Source organism: Nerophis ophidion, linkage group LG11 (genome assembly GCF_033978795.1).
Source record: "Nerophis ophidion isolate RoL-2023_Sa linkage group LG11, RoL_Noph_v1.0, whole genome shotgun sequence".
NCBI lineage: Eukaryota > Metazoa > Chordata > Actinopteri > Syngnathiformes > Syngnathidae > Nerophis > Nerophis ophidion.
Genome location: NC_084621.1, coordinates 17,907,831 through 17,925,324, shown reverse-complemented (window position 1 = coordinate 17,925,324; position 17,494 = coordinate 17,907,831). Strand labels below are relative to the sequence as shown.

At 50.4% G+C, this 17,494-nt stretch overlaps 1 protein-coding gene across 1 annotated transcript in view; it reads right to left on the bottom strand.

Annotated features, from left to right (window-relative positions):
- The window catches only part of LOC133562427 (IgGFc-binding protein-like), a 77,586-nt gene that overhangs the window by 46,295 nt on the left and 13,797 nt on the right, over nucleotides 1–17,494 (bottom strand). Inside the window, exons 6-13 of the mRNA XM_061916614.1 lie at nucleotides 15,031–15,689; nucleotides 11,509–11,942; nucleotides 9,617–9,780; nucleotides 7,184–7,360; nucleotides 6,889–7,114; nucleotides 3,731–3,976; nucleotides 3,534–3,635; nucleotides 1,084–1,231 (exon numbers count right to left, since the gene is read on the bottom strand). Coding sequence (XP_061772598.1) covers nucleotides 1,084–1,231; nucleotides 3,534–3,635; nucleotides 3,731–3,976; nucleotides 6,889–7,114; nucleotides 7,184–7,360; nucleotides 9,617–9,780; nucleotides 11,509–11,942; nucleotides 15,031–15,689 — 2,156 coding nt within the window. The remainder of the gene's footprint in view (nucleotides 1–1,083; nucleotides 1,232–3,533; nucleotides 3,636–3,730; nucleotides 3,977–6,888; nucleotides 7,115–7,183; nucleotides 7,361–9,616; nucleotides 9,781–11,508; nucleotides 11,943–15,030; nucleotides 15,690–17,494) is intronic.

Below are 17,494 nucleotides of genomic sequence, written 5' to 3'. Positions count from 1 at the left end.
GTTTGGAGGACAAAAGGTGAAGCCTTTAATCCCAGGATCACCATCCCTACCATCAAGCATGGTGGTGGTAGTATTATGCTCTGGGCAGAATACTACATAAACCAGGAAACAGCAAACACGGACAGGAGTCGGGATCCAGGGAATAGCTCTCAGCTTCCAAAAAAAAGGCAGTCAGTCCACAGCACACAGCAAACAATACTCCAGCCCTGACTGGAGGGCAAGGCAGGTTTAAATAATGCCTCTGATTAGTGCTCAGGCAGCAAGTGAGCGGGTGAACACTAACCAGAAGCGGGTGGAAATAATAAGTAACCATGGTAACCAAAACAAACAAGGGTGCACAAAAAACAGGAACCGAAGGAGTCTTAGATTGAAAATAAAAAACATAATCCAGACCACAGATCATGACTGTTTTGCTGCTTTACAGAGAGTAAATGGGATGATGAAAAAGGAGGATTTGCTCCAAATTCTTCAGGACAACCTACCTAAATCATCAGTTGGGTTGGGTCTTGAGATGATGATGTCAAAAGTGGTAAAGGAATGGCTAAATCAGGCTAGAATGAAGGTTTTAGAATGGCCTTCCCAAAGTCCTGACTTAAAGGTGTGGACAATGCTGAAGAAACAAGTCCATGTCAAACATTTAGCTGAACTGCAGCAATTTTGTGGTCAAAAATGTAAACAGAAGCTTGTGGATGGCTACCAAAAGCGCCGTATTGCAGTGAAACTTGCCAAGGGACATGTAAGCAAATACGAACATTGCTGTATGTATACTTTTGATTGCTCACATTTTCAGTAGAACCATAATAAATTCAAAAAAGAAGCTCCGATCACTTCATCACAAAAAAATAAGCGTTGTAGAAATGATTGGAAACGCAAGACAGCCATGACATCATGTTTACATCCTTATTTACACTTTTGACCACCACTGTATATATATATATATACATATATAGTTTTGTTTACATTCCCTCTCTCTCAGTTGCAACCAACCTGTCACAAAAATGGTGGACTGGACATGTCTTTGTCAATGTAAGTTTGGAAAATGGCCTCTGGAAGCCAACAGTGCTGGATTAAAGAAGCAAATACCTGTCTCCGTTAAGTAGCAGTCCATCATTGCACTGACACCCCTCCTCGCAGGGTGCGTCACACGGCGCGTCACCGTCTGTGGCGCCGCAGGCAGCAGGACAAGCTGAACCACAGGCTTCGTAGTGGCTCCCCGGTGGGCAGGTGAGGGCTAGGAAGGAACGAGGAGAACTGTTGGATTGAGACTAAAATCCTGCAGAAGTGCTATGAACCATGTCGTGGTTGTGTGTCGACCAATCACAGACGTGGTGACAGGAAGACGTGGAGTTAGTGAAGACTTTGAACGAGGGTCTACCAATTGAACACTTTTAAAACGCCCAACTTATGAAATTTGTGTAAAATACTATCCTAATATTATACACTTTTTATACACTTTATACACTAATGTTACCGTATTTCCTTGAATTGCCGCCGGGTTTATAGTATGCGCCTGCCTAGAATTACTGCCGGGTCAAACTAGTTTCACAAAATAATTAGCGCATGCTTAGCATTACCGCCGGTTCAGGATTAGCACAATATTATTTTTATTAGCGCATGTCTTGAATTTCCGCCGGGTCGAACTCGTTTCGCCAAATAATTAGCATATGCCTAGAATTTCAGCAGGGTCAAACTCGTCATGTCACGAGTGACACTTCACCTGTCATCATTTTCAAAATGGAGGAGGCTGATTTCAGTAATTTGAAATCGCATAAAAGGTAAGAAGATTAAGAGCTATTCAGTAGGATTTAAGGTCCAGGCTATTGAATATGCTAGAAAGAACAGTAAGCAGCTATGTTTTATTAATATATCGTAGGTGCGTGTGTCAAATACGAGTCATTAAATGACTCCCGCATTCTGGCAATAGAGGGCGCTAGTGATCCTTCTTGCGACTACTCGGCTGCAGAAGAAGTGACAACAAGCAGCAAGAGTGAGCAGCGATCGTTTATTTTTTCCTCTCGCTTGCACTTTTAACATGGAGGATTACATATCTAAGATAAAACAGTTTTCTAAACTGGACTTTCAATCGAAGCAGGAGGTAATAAAGGAAGATCTCCACCGAGACAGGGAGACTTTTAAAACTGAAGAAAGATAAGGAAGACTTCTATAAACAAGTTATTGATGCTTTTGATCAGAAGGAGCTGCGCATGGACTTCATTTATAAGTAAAGGTAAGACCATAATAACGTTTTTTTAATTAAATGTGCTTTTCATGATGGTATCCTTACATCACACTCAAATTTATAAGCGCAGGCCTAAATTTACCGCATGCCTTTGGTAAACACCGGAGTGAGAAGAGGTTTTAAATTAATAAGGGCCCCGGCGGCAATTCAAGGAAATACGTTATCCACTTCTTATTCACTTTAATGCAACACAGTATCGATATCAATGGATATAGGTTGGTGAGGAGATCTTGCCCCAAGTGGAGGAGTTCAAGTACCTCGGAGTCTTCTTCACGAGTGAGGGAAGAGTGGATTGTGAGATGGACAGACGGATCGGTGCGGCGTCTTCAGTAATGCGGATGCTGTATCGATCCGTTGTAGTGAAGAAGGAGCTGAGCCAGAAGGCAAAGCTCTCAATTTACTGGTCGATCTACGTTCCCATCTTCACCTATGGTCATGAGCTTTGGGTCATGACCAAAAGGACAAGATCACGGGTACAAGCGGCCCAAATGAGTTTCCTTCGCCGGGTGGCGGTTCTCACCCTTAGAGATAGGGTGAGAAGCTCTGCCATCCGGGAGGAGCTCAATGTAAAGCCGCTGCTCCTCCATATGGAGAGGAGCCAGATGAGGTGGTTCGGGCATCTGGTCAGGATCCCACCCGAACGCCTCCCTAGAGAGGTGTTTAGGGCATGTCCGACCGGTAGAGAGCCACGAAGAAGACCCAGGACACGTTGGGAAGACTATGTCTCCCGGCTGGCCAGGGAACGCCTCGGGATCCCCCGGCAGGAGCTGGATGAAGTGGCTGGGGAGAGGGAAGTCTGGGCTTTCTACTTAGGCCGCTGCCCCCGCGATCCTAACTCAGATAGGCAGAATAAAACGGACAGCACACAACTTATCTGGCCTCCAGGTAAGAAAAGTTTCATCACAGGGCCAACACAGATAGACAGACAACATTCACACTCAGATTCACACACTAGGGATCATTTAGTGTTGCCAATCAACCTAACCCCAGGTGCAGGTCTTTGAAGGTGGGAGGGGCCTATCCCTAGGTGCATATCTTTGGCGGTGGGACCAGCCTATCCCCAGGTGCATGTCTTTGGAGGTGGGAGGAAGCCGGAGTACCCGGAGGGAACTCACGCAGTCACGGGGAGAACATGCAAAATCCGCACAGAGAGATCCTCAGGACAAATCAATAAAATCAATTGTTCTTTCTATCACAATTTCCTTTAGAAAATAATCAATCAATTCAATCCAAATGAGCCCAAACAGATTGTGTCCAAGTTTATCATTACATCAAAAATGACGAATCGACTTACGGCAGTTTGAGATCATTCTCCATTGGGGACTGACTTTAACACCCTCGGACAGACAGGCGTCGTTATAACTTTTCAGGTTATCACAGAGAAGCTGTCTTGCGCCTGGAAACAATCAAGTCAACACATTTCACATCGGGCAAAATCTCAAGATGTTTAGATGAGGCAAAGCAAAATATTTCAATCCTTTTGTGGGTCACCCTTATTGATGCAGACGTCGTAGACACAGTTGTCCTGGTACAACAAGGGGTTAACCCGTTTGTGGCAGGAGGAAAAGGGTCCATCCGCCTGCGTCAGTATTCCACATTTGTCAGGGTGTCGGAAGTAGGCCTGCTTGTCCGGTGAACATGTGGGGCAGCGTCCACCGCAGTTATCGTGACAGAACAGATCGGAATCTTTCACTTTCCACTGCTGAATCATTTTCAGGACTGTTGACACGTGGGAGCCTGCAAGAGTTAAACAAGAGAAAAAAAGGAAAGCTTTGTCTTGTCTTAACTCAACCGTTAAGAAAAAACAATAAAAGTGATGAATTCAAGCAACCTTCCTAAGTTTTATGCTCAAACACTATATAGGACAGCTCTAGACTGAGGGGATGGTGACACTCTAAGGCAGTGGTTCCCAAAGTGGGCGGTACCGCCCCCCTGGGGGCGGTGGAAGGATCTGGGGAGGCGGTGAGGAAGAAGGGGGCGGCAGTCCGAAGTCGAAGTAAGAAGTTTGAACGTTTGTTTGACGATTTGTACACAACACGTGCAGCAGGACGAGTCAGTGGACGACGCATCAGGGTCCGGTTACCACACGCCGCTCTGGCCCAGTCAGATCCGACAGCATAGACTCCATCCCATTAATATTAAGTGTGAGACAATGAAGGTTACTGGTGGAATGTTTATTTACCATTCTATGTTGCTGAAACAGTTAAAACTGGTAAAAAATAAATTGGTTTACTAAATTGGGTTTTATTTGTGGAATACACATTTGTGTTTAACCTTTCTCTTTTCAAATTGCATCATACCAAATATCAAGAAAGAGGTGTTTGTTTCCATATGTGTTTGGGGGGGGGGCGCTAGGAATTCACTGGGGAGCCAAGGGGGCGCCAGCCTGCAAAAGTTTGGGAACCATTGCTCTAAGGTTTTAGGCCTATTTAATCTGTGAGCATACACTGATGAAGCCTGTTTGACTGAGCCGTGAAACATCTAACACAAGCTGAAGTTTGAACAGCTGCAATCGATTGAATGCCCTGAGAATACAAAGATCTGTATGAAAGGGAATATTCACAGGCGCATATTCTAAACACAGCAGTGGTGAAGGATGTCATGGGCCATGTTGTGTTTAGACCAGATGTTCATCCGAGGGAATTTAAGTTGCTGGTCAATCCCAAGTCCTATTGATGACACAAAGGCTGATTTTCAATGAACACCCAGAACAGAATAGGCATTTTGCCATTTATTCCAAAGCTTTGGAGAGACTATCCTAAAAAACAACACATTCAATTCGCATTGCCTAGTTGATCTGACAAACCCTACGGAGGCGCTCCCTTCCCCGCTATCTCCCCCGCCCCCAAACCCACCGGAACCAATCCACATATCTGTTCTTCTGCTAAGTCTGGGACAGGGAGAGATAAGAAGGGAGTTATGGCTAGTCCTCACATTCCTTCAGCTTCAAGGTTAACACATGCAGTTTACTTAGCAGACAACCATGAAGAGCACAAATGGAAAAACACTAGCGGTTTTCAAATATGACAATGGTAAAAAGAAATAACTCTTGAATATGGATATATGTAGATATCTGTCGCCGTCAGCCATAAAGGCCTACTGGGCCTTTATGGCCCATGGGACTCTGCATGCAGCTGACAGGTACTTTGGCAATTGGCAAAAACTTTAATTTGGGAGGAGTTTAAAGAAGCTACGGAGAGCAACTTCCCATCTGTCTCAGGAAGGGGAAGCAGTGCACCATGAACACCATGTGTGGTGAAATTGTTGTGCTGCTGACCTCAATTTGGGATGTTGAGGACCCATTGAATCAATATTTCAAAGACTTCCTCAATCCCATATATGCAACTTCCTAAAAAGGATCCAAAGCCTGGGGACACTACTAAGCTCTCCCTTTTCTGGGGATGACTTTGCAGAGGTAGTCAAAAAGTTGTTTAATGGTAGGGCTCTGGGGAAGGATCCATCCAGAATTCCTCAAGTCTTTGGATGTTGTGATATGTCCTGGTTGACAAGACTCCACAGCATTGCATAGACATAAGGGACGGTGCCTGTGGATTAACCGATTGGGACACTGGTTCTCCTTCTTAAGAAGGAAGACCATTGTTGGATTAGCAGATTGGGACAGTAGTTCTCCTTTTTAAGATTGGAGACCATTGTTGGATTAGCAGTTTGGGACAGTGGTTCTCTTTTTTAAGAAGGGAGACCAGTGTTCCAGCTATCTTAGGATCATGCTCCTCTGGTAAGGTCTATTCAGAGGAACTGGAGAGGATGTTCTGCCGGATAGAATAACCTTAGATTCTGGTTGAGCAATTGTGGTTTTTGTCCTGGCCGGGGAATTAGGGGTCAGCTCTATACTCTTGACATTTGCACAGGGTACAAGAGGAGATCTTAAAAAAAGTGGAGGCGTTCAATTACCTTTGAGTCTTCTTTATGTGAGGTTAGAATGGCTTAGAAGATCAACAGACTGACTTTGCATCGGTTTGTTGTGGTAAAGGGAATTAAGCCAGAAAGTAAATATATCAGTTTACTGGTTCTACATTCTTACCCTCACCTATGGCCATGAGCTTTGGCTAGTGACCAAAAGGAGATGAGAATTTGGGGAGCTCTGTTATTCAGGAGAGAATTGGAGTTAAATCGCTGCTCTTCCACATTGAAACAAGTTAGAGGAGCTGGCTCAGGGATCTACACAGGGTGCCCATCAGATGCCTCCCTTGGAAGATGTTCAGAGGCATGTCTGACCAGTAGGAGACTTCCAGGAAGACCGAGGACACTTTGGAGAGACAATGTCACTCAGCTGGCCCAGGAAGGCCTCACGATCTCCTGGAAGGAACTGGACAAAGTAGCCTGGAAGAGGAAAGTCTGGGTTTCTCTGCTCAGGCTGCTGCCCCTGTGACCCAACCTTAAAAAGATGGAGGGATGTCCTATACATCATTGTGCTTGACTTGAACCCATCACATCCCTAAGTCACATGTTGGAAACATTTAGGAGTGGTTATCATATGGCAGTCATGTACCCATCCCAGGTGTGTGGGTTTGTAGGCCTGCTCCATGTATGTACAGAAAATGTCTCTTGTCAATTGGTGAAAATAAAACTGATTTGAGTTATCAACTGGAGCGCTACCCCCAAGTCCTGGTCCTGGATTTCCTGCTTACCTTTTGGCTCAGGCAGGTCATCTGCTGCTTCTCCGTTGTAGTTTCCACAGAGTCCTCCTAAGTGTTTATAATAGGAGGATGGTACTGTAATGTAAAGCCTCATGTTCCAGTCATATTTTACAGTCAGACCAAAGTCAGTTCTGAGGACAGCATAGCTTCCGCTATGTTTCACAGTGACCTTCCCGTTTAACAAACTGACTGGCAGGTACTGAAGTTCACCATTGACCTGAAAATGCAACCATAATTTATAATAACGTAGATTTATTCTGTGACTTTTTTTAACCTAGGGCCGTACCTGAACCTGTTTTGTCTGTCTGCCAATGATAATTGTATGCTCATGAACGTCCACAGTTACAGTCCTCACAAAGGAAACCCGACGGTTTCCTCGATGGTCATTCTTTGTGGTCACGGTGAAAGGCAGGAGGCCCGGTACCTTGTCTGCTAGTGTTGACATGATGTAGGCGCAGGAGCCCTGGAAAACATCACAGAGCCTGATTGGAAGTCCAGAACGATTGGCAACAGCAGAGAAGTTAGATGTTTAGGAAACACTGCTTGGAGGGTTTTGCACACACTTGGAACCAGAAAGCAGTCAATGCGACTTGCCGCTTTTGATACACAGGTCATGACGTTCATCCAAAGAACTGTGTCATAATAGTTCCCAGAAAACAAGGCTGTGGTACAAAAAAGAGTGGGGGTGGTTGTCTAACAAACGTCCGAGCGCCATTTTATAGACAAATAATCCAAATCACTGGATCGGTTCGCAGCCGAGTGTGAAGCGACCGGAATGAAAAACAGCACCTCCAAGTCCGAGACCATGGTTCACGCCTGGAAAAGGGTGGAGTGCCATCTCCGGGTTTAGGAGGAGACCCTGCCCCAAGTGGAGGAGTTCAAGTACCTAGGAGTGTTGTTCACGAGTGAGGGAAGAGTGGATCATGAGATCGACAGGCGGATCGGTGCGGCATCTTCAGTAATGCGGACGTTGTGCAGATCCGTTGTGGTGGAGAAGGAGCTGAGCCGGAAGGCAAAGCCCTCAATTTACCAGTCGATCTACATTCCCATCCTCAGCTATGGTCACAAGCTTTGGGTTATGACCGAAAGGATAAGATCCCGGGTACAAGCGGCCAAAATGAGTTTCCTCCGCCGGGTGGCGGGGCTCTCCCTTAGAGATAGGGTGAGAAGCTCTGCCATCCGGGAGAAGCTCAAAGTAAAGCCGCTGCTCCTCCACATCAAGAGGAGCCAGATGTGGTGGTTCCGGCATCTGGTCAGGATGCCACCCGAACGCCTCCCTAGGGAGGTGTTTAGGGAACGTCTGACCGGTAGGAGGCCACGGGGAAGACCCAGGACACGTTGGGAAGACTATGTCTCCCGGCTGGCCTGGGAACGCCTCGAGATACCCTAGGAAGAGCTGGATGAAGTGGCTGGGGAGAGGGAAGTCTGGGCTTCCCTGCTTGGGCTGCTGCCCCCGTGACCCAACCTCGGATAAGCGGAAGAATATGGATGGATGGATGGATGGATGGATAATCCAAAGAGGTTTTTTAGGTCTTCAAAAAATTATGCGATTTTGTCATTCTTCAAGCCAGACCTGCGTTTATTTCCGTACCAGACGGTTTCAGCCACAAGTGTTTCCTTCCTCAGAGGTTGTCACGTAATGTTGCTGTGACATGTCTGGTCAGCTGATTTCTGCTTGTAGTAGCCGGCTGACAGCGCCATCTAAAGTCCGAACTCTTCAGGACTGTCCCCCAGGTGTGGGAAGGTTGGTATGCGCCCTCGTCCCGGTTCACAGTCTTGGAGGCGCGCTTACGAATCTCGATGACTTCTCTGATCCAACGACGGTACTTGTTGCTCTCAATGCCGATCCATGAGGTGGTTCTCCCTCTTGCCGTGGTCTGATATGGCACAATTCAGTTGTTCTTGTTCTGCTTGTCGTCTGGTGGTTTGTGTGCACGCTTTTGATGTTTTCTTTTGATCTTTTTTAGCTCCGTTAGTTTCTCCAACACGTGCACACCAGCCACCAGACGACAAGCAGAACAAGAACAACTGAAGTCTGCCATGTCAGACCACAGCGAGAGGGAGAACCACCTCATGGACCGGGACAAGGCACATATCATCGGCACTGAGAGCAACAAATAACATCGTTGGATCAGAGAAGCAATCGAGATCCGGAAGCGCTCCGCCCAGACTGAACCGGGACGAGGCGGGGCGTGCCAGGAGCGACGCCACAAACGAGATCAGGTGCGTGGATCGGCACTGGGAGCAACAACTAACATCGTTGGATCAGAGAAGCCATCGAGATCCGGAAGCTCGCAGCCCATACTGAACCGGGACGAGAGGGCGTGCCAACCTTCCCACATCTGGGACACAGTCCTGAAGAGGTCGGACTGCGGATGGCGCCTAAAACTTTAAATCCGCTGACCAGAAACATCACAGTAAGATCACGTGACAACCTCTGAGGAAAGCAACACGAGATGCCCCAACCACCCAACCTGGATTCTTTCCAAGCGAAGGAGAAGCGGCTCTACTCAGATTCTCTCTCGGGTGACTCAACTTCTCACCCGATCTCTAAGGGAGATGCCTGCCACCCTTCTGACGAAACTCATTTCGGCCGCTTGTTTCCGCCATCTTATTCTTTCGGAAACCAAAGATGTGTCGCGTCAATTAGTGTCAACCTGCGCTTGGGTTGTTGCTCATTCTGGCCCAGGGCAAAGAAGGTCGCAATGCCCATCCTTACCTGGAAGTCGTAACGTCTTCCATCAAATGTCAGGTAGTGAGGGTCACCGACCGCATGGCAGGTAGCGGTGGACACGTGGACACACTTTCCATCCACGCAACGCTCCTTGGCTCTGCATGTCACATCCTCACAGGGGTCCTTAGGGTCCACAGGAGGAGGGCCACCTGACAAAATAAATCCACGTCAACCTCTCTCTTCATGGTTGATTTGAACTCATCTTCCATTATGATTACATGTGACTATCATGACATCATGAGTATCATGCACATCCAGCACATACAACTTTCCATTTATTATTAGAAGATTCCTCGTTTTTTTTTAGTGTCCAGGAAAGAAAACGGTATTTCGGTGCAGATGCTGGGATTTGGCCTTGTAGTCTGTAACTTCCGGACTGTGGAGAGGCGGAGCCGACGGTCTGACAGAGAGGCAGGGCACGCTGGAGCCCAGCCCAAGATGGCGGCGAGGAGGTGGGGATGGCGAGCGAGCGGCGAGGCGGGGCGTGCCGGGAGCGACGCCACAAACGAGATCAAGTGCGTGGATCACGCACCTGGATACAATTAATGAATCCTCTCGCACTGTTAAAAAGGGCGGCAGCCGTCAACGTCGGGGAAAGAGGCGTAGAGACTGGAAGGAGCCAACGTCAAGCTGACGCGCAGCGAGAGAGAAGGAGAGCCCGAGACGGACGACGAGCGAGCGAAGAAGTGGAGCTAAAAAAAACAAAACGGAGGAAACTTGTCTTATTTGGAAAAATAAAGAAGTCTACACCTGCCAAAAAGGCATGTCCTTCCTTGGTGGTCCCTGGAACCCGCAAGACGACGGCACGAGTCTGTCACAACTACTTTTTACCGACGCTTTGAACCTTGCGGCTTATAAAACGGTGCGGCTACTTTAAAGATTTTTCATGTTGCAAATAGTTTTCGTTAAACACTTGCAAAAAGAACTAGAAAATTCCCGCGGAAATGTTGATGGGCCTGCTATCTGTGCCCTGGACCTCTGGCCGGGGGACGCCGGAAGCCGCCGTACTTACTTGATGGTGCCGAGTGCCTAAATCTGTGAGTTTTAGGTGTAACCATACAAAATGAGCCACAGAGCTATCTTAAAGCAGTAGCATTTTTACATAAAAATGCTAAGACTTAGCATGATGACAGTCAACATGTTTCATATACCAAGCTATATGACTCAAATGTAAATGGCGGCGTGAATAGAAAAAAAAGTGTAAAATTAGATGAAAAAAGTAGCAAGTTTAAGTTAGCTTATTAGCATGCTATCGTTTACCTGCTAACAGTTAACAGGTGACACATACCAAGTTATATGACTCTGGGCTAAACGGTTGCACAAATAGATAAAAAAAGTTAGCTTGCTAATGTTTTAATGCTAACACGCTAACATGAGCATGATAATAGTTAACTTGTGTCACATACCAAGTTATATGACTCTGAGGTGTATGGCTGGGGAATTAGAGAAAGAAAAAAAAAAGTGTACAAAAAAAAGTTAGCACTTGAATGTTAGCATGCTAACAAAAGCATGTCAAGCAAGTTAAATGACTCTCAGGTAAACGGTTTTAAAATTAGCTCAAAAAGCCAGCACTTTAAAGTAAGCATGCTAACATGCTAACATAAAAATGCATACAGTTAGCATGTCCCTCTATTTAGTGTTTTCAACCGGAAGCAGAAGTGCCGTTCTGTCTTCCAGCTAAAGTGTGGAACGCTGGAGGTTCTTTGAGCACATTGCGGTTAGTCCTTGTGAGAATCCTGCGTGTGGCTCAGAGTTGAGCTTGGTTCACTTGGTACGAGCTCAACTCCAAGTCACACGAAGGATTCTTACAGGCATGAGGTAAATACTCCTCCAGACCCACTGTGTGCATGTGTGTGTGTGTGTGTGTGTGTGTGTACCTCCAGAACAGACTCCAGCAGTTGCATAGCCGTGGAGAGTCTTCCCACCATAACCGTACACCGCCATTCGTGCGTCGCCTTCCACGGTCACATGACCGGCGTGCGAGCCCAGCGCCACGTTGGACCACACCCAGCGCGGGTCTGAGAGGAAGTTGCTCCAGCGAGGGGACAGGCAGTGTCCCTCCATGCAGACTTTCACGCTGGACGAGCCCTCCCTCTCCGCCAGGAGCGCCACAGCGCTGGAGAAGCCTCCGCCCAGGGTCTGCAGGGTCCATTCGGTGGCCATCTTGCAGGTGGGGGTGATGGTGAGGAGGAAGGGGTCATGAGGTTTGTTGTTGCTGAGAAGGAGCACCATGACCTTCTTGTTGCTCCGGACCACCAGTGGACTGTTCTTCACTTTGTGGACGCTCATCAGTCCTGCTGTCTTCAGCGTCCTGTTGGCGGGGAAATCTTTGATGAAAGTCTTCCATTTGCTCAACTACCTTTGTCAACTTGGAACCGACATCTCGCCTGCTTACGGACTCGGACGTCTCTCTCCTACCCCCGATATCTCGCCTGCTATCGGACTCGGACGCCTCTCTCCTAACCCCGACATCTCGCCTGCTTAAAACTCAAGACGCCTTTCTCCTACGCCCAACATCTCGCCTGCTTACGGACTCGGACGTCTCTCTCCTACCCCCGACATCTCGCCTGCTTACGGACTCAGACGTCTTTCTCTTACCCCCGACATCTCACCTGCTTAAAACTCAAGACGCCTTTCTCCTACCCCCGACATCTCGCCTGCTTACGGACTCGGACGTCTCTCTCCTACCCCCGACATCTCGCCTGCTTACGGACTCGGACGTCTCTCTCCCACCCCCGACATCTCACCTGCTTTCGGACACGGACGCCCCTCTCCTACACCCGACATCTCCCCTGCTTACGGACTCGTACCCCTCTCTCCTACCCCTGACATCTCACTTGCTTACGGACTCGGACGTCTCTCTCCTACCCCCGACATCTTGCCTGCTTACGGACTCGGGCGCCTCTCTCCTACCCCCGACATCTCGCCTGCTTACGGACTCAGACGCCTTTCTCCTACCCCCGACATCTCGCCTGCTTACAGACTCGTACCCCTCTCTCCTACCCCTGACATCTCACTTGCTTACGGACTCGGACGTCTCTCTCCTACCCCCGACATCTTGCCTGCTTACAGACTCGGACGCCTCTCTCCTACCCCCGACATCTCGCCTGCTTACGGACTCGGACGCCTCTCTCCTCCCCCCGACATCTCACCTGCTTACTCACTCAAACGTCTCTCTCCTACCCCCAACATCTCGCCTTCTTACTCACTCGGACGCCTCTTTCCTACCCCCGACATCTCGCCTGCTTACGGACTCGGACACCTCTCTTCTACCCCCGACATCTCGCCTGCTTACAGACACGGACACCTCTCTCCTCCCCCCGACATCTCGCCTGCTTACACACTCTGACGCATCTCTCCTACACCCGACATCTGTCCTGCTTACTCACTCGGACGCCTCTCTCCTACCCCCGACATCTCGCCTGCTTTCTCACTCGGACGCCTCTCTCCTACCCCCGACATCTCGCCTGCCTTCTCAATCGGACGCCCCTCTCCTACCCCCGACATCTCGCCTGCTTTCTCACTCGGACGCCTCTCTCCTACCCCCGACATCTCGCCTGCTTACGGACTCGGACACCTCTCTTCTACCCCCGACATCTCGCCTGCTTACAGACACGGACACCTCTCTCCTCCCCCCGACATCTCGCCTGCTTACACACTCTGACGCATCTCTCCTACACCCGACATCTGTCCTGCTTACTCACTCGGACGCCTCTCTCCTACCCCCGACATCTCGCCTGCTTACGGACTCGGACGTCTCTCTCCTACCCCCGACATCTCGCCTGCTTACGGACTCGGACGTCTCTCTCCCACCCCCGACATCTCACCTGCTTTCGGACTCGTACCCCTCTCTCCTACCCCTGACATCTCACTTGCTTACGGACTCGGACGTCTCTCTCCTACCCCCGACATCTTGCCTGCTTACGGACTCGGGCGCCTCTCTCCTACCCCCGACATCTCGCCTGCTTACGGACTCAGACGCCTTTCTCCTACCCCCGACATCTCGCCTGCTTACAGACTCGTACCCCTCTCTCCTACCCCTGACATCTCACTTGCTTACGGACTCGGACGTCTCTCTCCTACCCCCGACATCTTGCCTGCTTACAGACTCGGACGCCTCTCTCCTACCCCCGACATCTCGCCTGCTTACGGACTCGGACGCCTCTCTCCTCCCCCCGACATCTCACCTGCTTACTCACTCAAACGTCTCTCTCCTACCCCCAACATCTCGCCTTCTTACTCACTCGGACGCCTCTTTCCTACCCCCGACATCTCGCCTGCTTACGGACTCGGACACCTCTCTTCTACCCCCGACATCTCGCCTGCTTACAGACACGGACACCTCTCTCCTCCCCCCGACATCTCGCCTGCTTACACACTCTGACGCATCTCTCCTACACCCGACATCTGTCCTGCTTACTCACTCGGACGCCTCTCTCCTACCCCCGACATCTCGCCTGCTTTCTCACTCGGACGCCTCTCTCCTACCCCCGACATCTCGCCTGCCTTCTCAATCGGACGCCCCTCTCCTACCCCCGACATCTCGCCTGCTTTCTCACTCGGACGCCTCTCTCCTACCCCCGACATCTCGCCTGCTTACGGACTCGGACACCTCTCTTCTACCCCCGACATCTCGCCTGCTTACAGACACGGACACCTCTCTCCTCCCCCCGACATCTCGCCTGCTTACACACTCTGACGCATCTCTCCTACACCCGACATCTGTCCTGCTTACTCACTCGGACGCCTCTCTCCTACCCCCGACATCTCGCCTGCTTTCTCACTCGGACGCCTCTCTCCTACCCCCGACATCTCGCCTGCCTTCTCAATCGGACGCCCCTCTCCTACCCCCGACATCTCGCCTGCTTTCTCACTCGGACGCCTCTCTCCTACCCCCGACATCTCGCCTGCTTACGGACTCGGACACCTCTCTTCTACCCCCGACATCTCGCCTGCTTACAGACACGGACACCTCTCTCCTACCCCCGACATCTCGCCTGCTTACACACTCTGACGCATCTCTCCTACACCCGACATCTGTCCTGCTTACTCACTCGGACGCCTCTCTCCTACCCCCGACATCTCGCCTGCTTTCTCACTCGGACGCCTCTCTCCTACCCCCGACATCTCGCCTGCCTTCTCAATCGGACGCCCCTCTCCTACCCCCGACATCTCGCCTGCTTTCTCACTCGGACGCCTCTCTCCTACCCCCGACATCTCGCCTGCTTTCTCACTCGGATGCCTCTCTCCTACCCCCGACATCTCGCCTGCTTTCTCACTCGGACGGCTCTCTCCTATCCCGACATCTCGCCGATTTCGCCGTAAGAATTTGTCATTTTGTGACATACTTTACGTCTAAAGTCTTACATTGCAGAAGTAAAAGGAGAAGACAACTCAACTGTTTCTGGTTGGCATGATGGCCTCTGTGCAGCGTCACCTCGGTGTCGTCCTCAGCCGCCACTATCACCGCCATGTTCTTGGATTTGCAGCTTCCTGTTTTGGGCACCATGTAGTCCGTTCCCAAACTGGCCACTGGTGGGAGCTGCTCATAGACGTGTTCACATCCCGAACCCATGGCCAGACACTGGTGACCTGCTAGGACGGCCACAGGCAACTCGGACCTGATGATGCCCGTCCAAGCGTTATGACTCCGTACCAGGTAGGATGCGTGAGGTGAGAGGGTGACTGTCACTGGCTTGCCACGCTGCCAGCGACTGCCACCTCGCAGTGACACATGAGCGCTCGGTAAGACGGTGACTCGGTTGGGCTTGTCGCCATTTACGATAGCCAAGACCTTGTCCATGCACTTTGGGCCTCCTTGCGGTGTGAACACCAGATACTCTGTGCCCAGTTGGCCGACTGGAGAAACCACACTTCCGTCTCCGGACTTGTCCCGCCGGTTAAAAGAGACCACTGAGATTTCAGTACTCGATGAGATCCGGACTGCAGAGTTTTCGCTAAGAAACTGCTGCTGCAGCTCGGCTCCGAGTGGCAGAGAGACCCAGCGGCTTTCATCTGCTGAGAGGCTCAACTTCATGGAGAAGTCGAGTGAAGCAACCTGCAGATCAACATCACGTCATTGGTGAAACTTTTAGTCAAAGAACTGATTCAGTCTCTGCATCTGAAAGGACTAATGACCACAACTCCCGCACGAGGACAGGCAGAGGCAAACTACGGTCCACAGCTCACATTCAGCCTTTAAAGCTCTTTGATTTGCTCCGACCATAACCTTTTAATCAAAGTCCTTTAAGGAAACGATTCGAAAATGCTACTTTGAGACTACTCGAAGTCTTCAACCAGTAGCGGAACTGAAATAATTCCAATGGAGTTTCAGTACCTTCCTTTGATAGAAATATTATGATATACATATTATTTACAACTCCTTGCAATCATGTTGGAATGGTGTGCAAAGCTAACACCTGCACTGGATGAAAAGTGTTCGTTAGTCTGCAATTCAAAAACAGAGGTAAGACTTTGGAGAGCTGACACAGCAGGTGGATTGACGTGACTCCAACACGGGAGGTGTCCATTGAAAGAAAGTAGAGGATTATCAAAGTTTTTGTCACGGCATGAGCGCATGCCGCGCGCTCTACTGGGCGCGTCTCTGGGCGTGTCCCTGCACATGCCTCTCCAACCGGGGCCATGCCTCTGCACAGCTGCGCTCATTCAGAAATCAACACACCAGACATTGACGAGACTCCACGCTTCATAAAGCCCGCCTTGCATCTCAGCGCCAGAACGTAGCCATCTATATTGGACATATTCGTCGCAAGCTATGTGTCTTGTCTCTCCGTACCTCCTCTGGATATCTTACTGCTGTCCCGGATCTCCACACCTCGCCTGCTTAGTCACTCAGACGCCTCTCTCCTACCACCGACATCTCGCCTGCTTACTCATTCGGACGCCTCTCTCCTACCCCCAACATCTCGCCTGCTTACTCACTCGGACGCATCTCTCCTACCCCCGACATCTTGCCTGCTTACAGACTTGGACACCTCTCTCCCTCCCTGACATTTTGCCTGCTTATGGGCTCGGACGCCTCTCTCCTACCCCCGACCTCTCGCCTGCTTACGGACTCTGGTGCCTCTCTCCTACCTCCGACATCTCGCCTGCTTACGGACTCCGACGCTTCTCTCCTACCCCTGACATCTCGTCTGCTTACAGACTCCGACGCCTCTCTCCTAACCCCGACATCTCACCTGCTTACGGACTCCGACGCCTCTCTCCTACCCCTGACATCTCGCCTACTTACAGACCCGGACGCCTCTCTGCTACCCCCGACCGCTCACCTGCTTACTCACTCGGGCGCCTCTCTCCTACCCCCGACATCTCGCCTGCTTATGGACTCGGACGCCTCTCTCCTCCCCCCGACATCTCGCCTGCTTACGGACTCGGACGCCTCTCTCCTACCCCCGACATCTCGCCTCCCTACGGACTCCGACGCCTCTCTCCTACCCCTGACATCTCGCCTGCTTACGGAGTCGAACGCCTCTCTCCTACCCCCGACATCTCGCCTGCTTACAGACTCGGGCGCCTCTCTCCTACCCCCGACTTCTCGACTGATTACTCACTCGGACGCCTCTCTCCTACCCCCGATATCTCGCCTGCTTACGGACTCGGACGCCTCTCTCCTACCCCCGACATCTCGCCTGCCTACGGACTCCGACGCCTCTCTCCTACCCCTGACATCTCGCCTGCTTACGGAGTCGAACGCCTCTCTCCTACCCCCGACATCTCGCCTGCTTACAGACTCGGACGCCTCTCTCCTACCCCCGACTTCTCGACTGATTACTCACTCGGACGCCTCTCTCCTACCCCCGATATCTCGCCTGCTTACGGACTCCGACGCCTCTCTCCTACCCC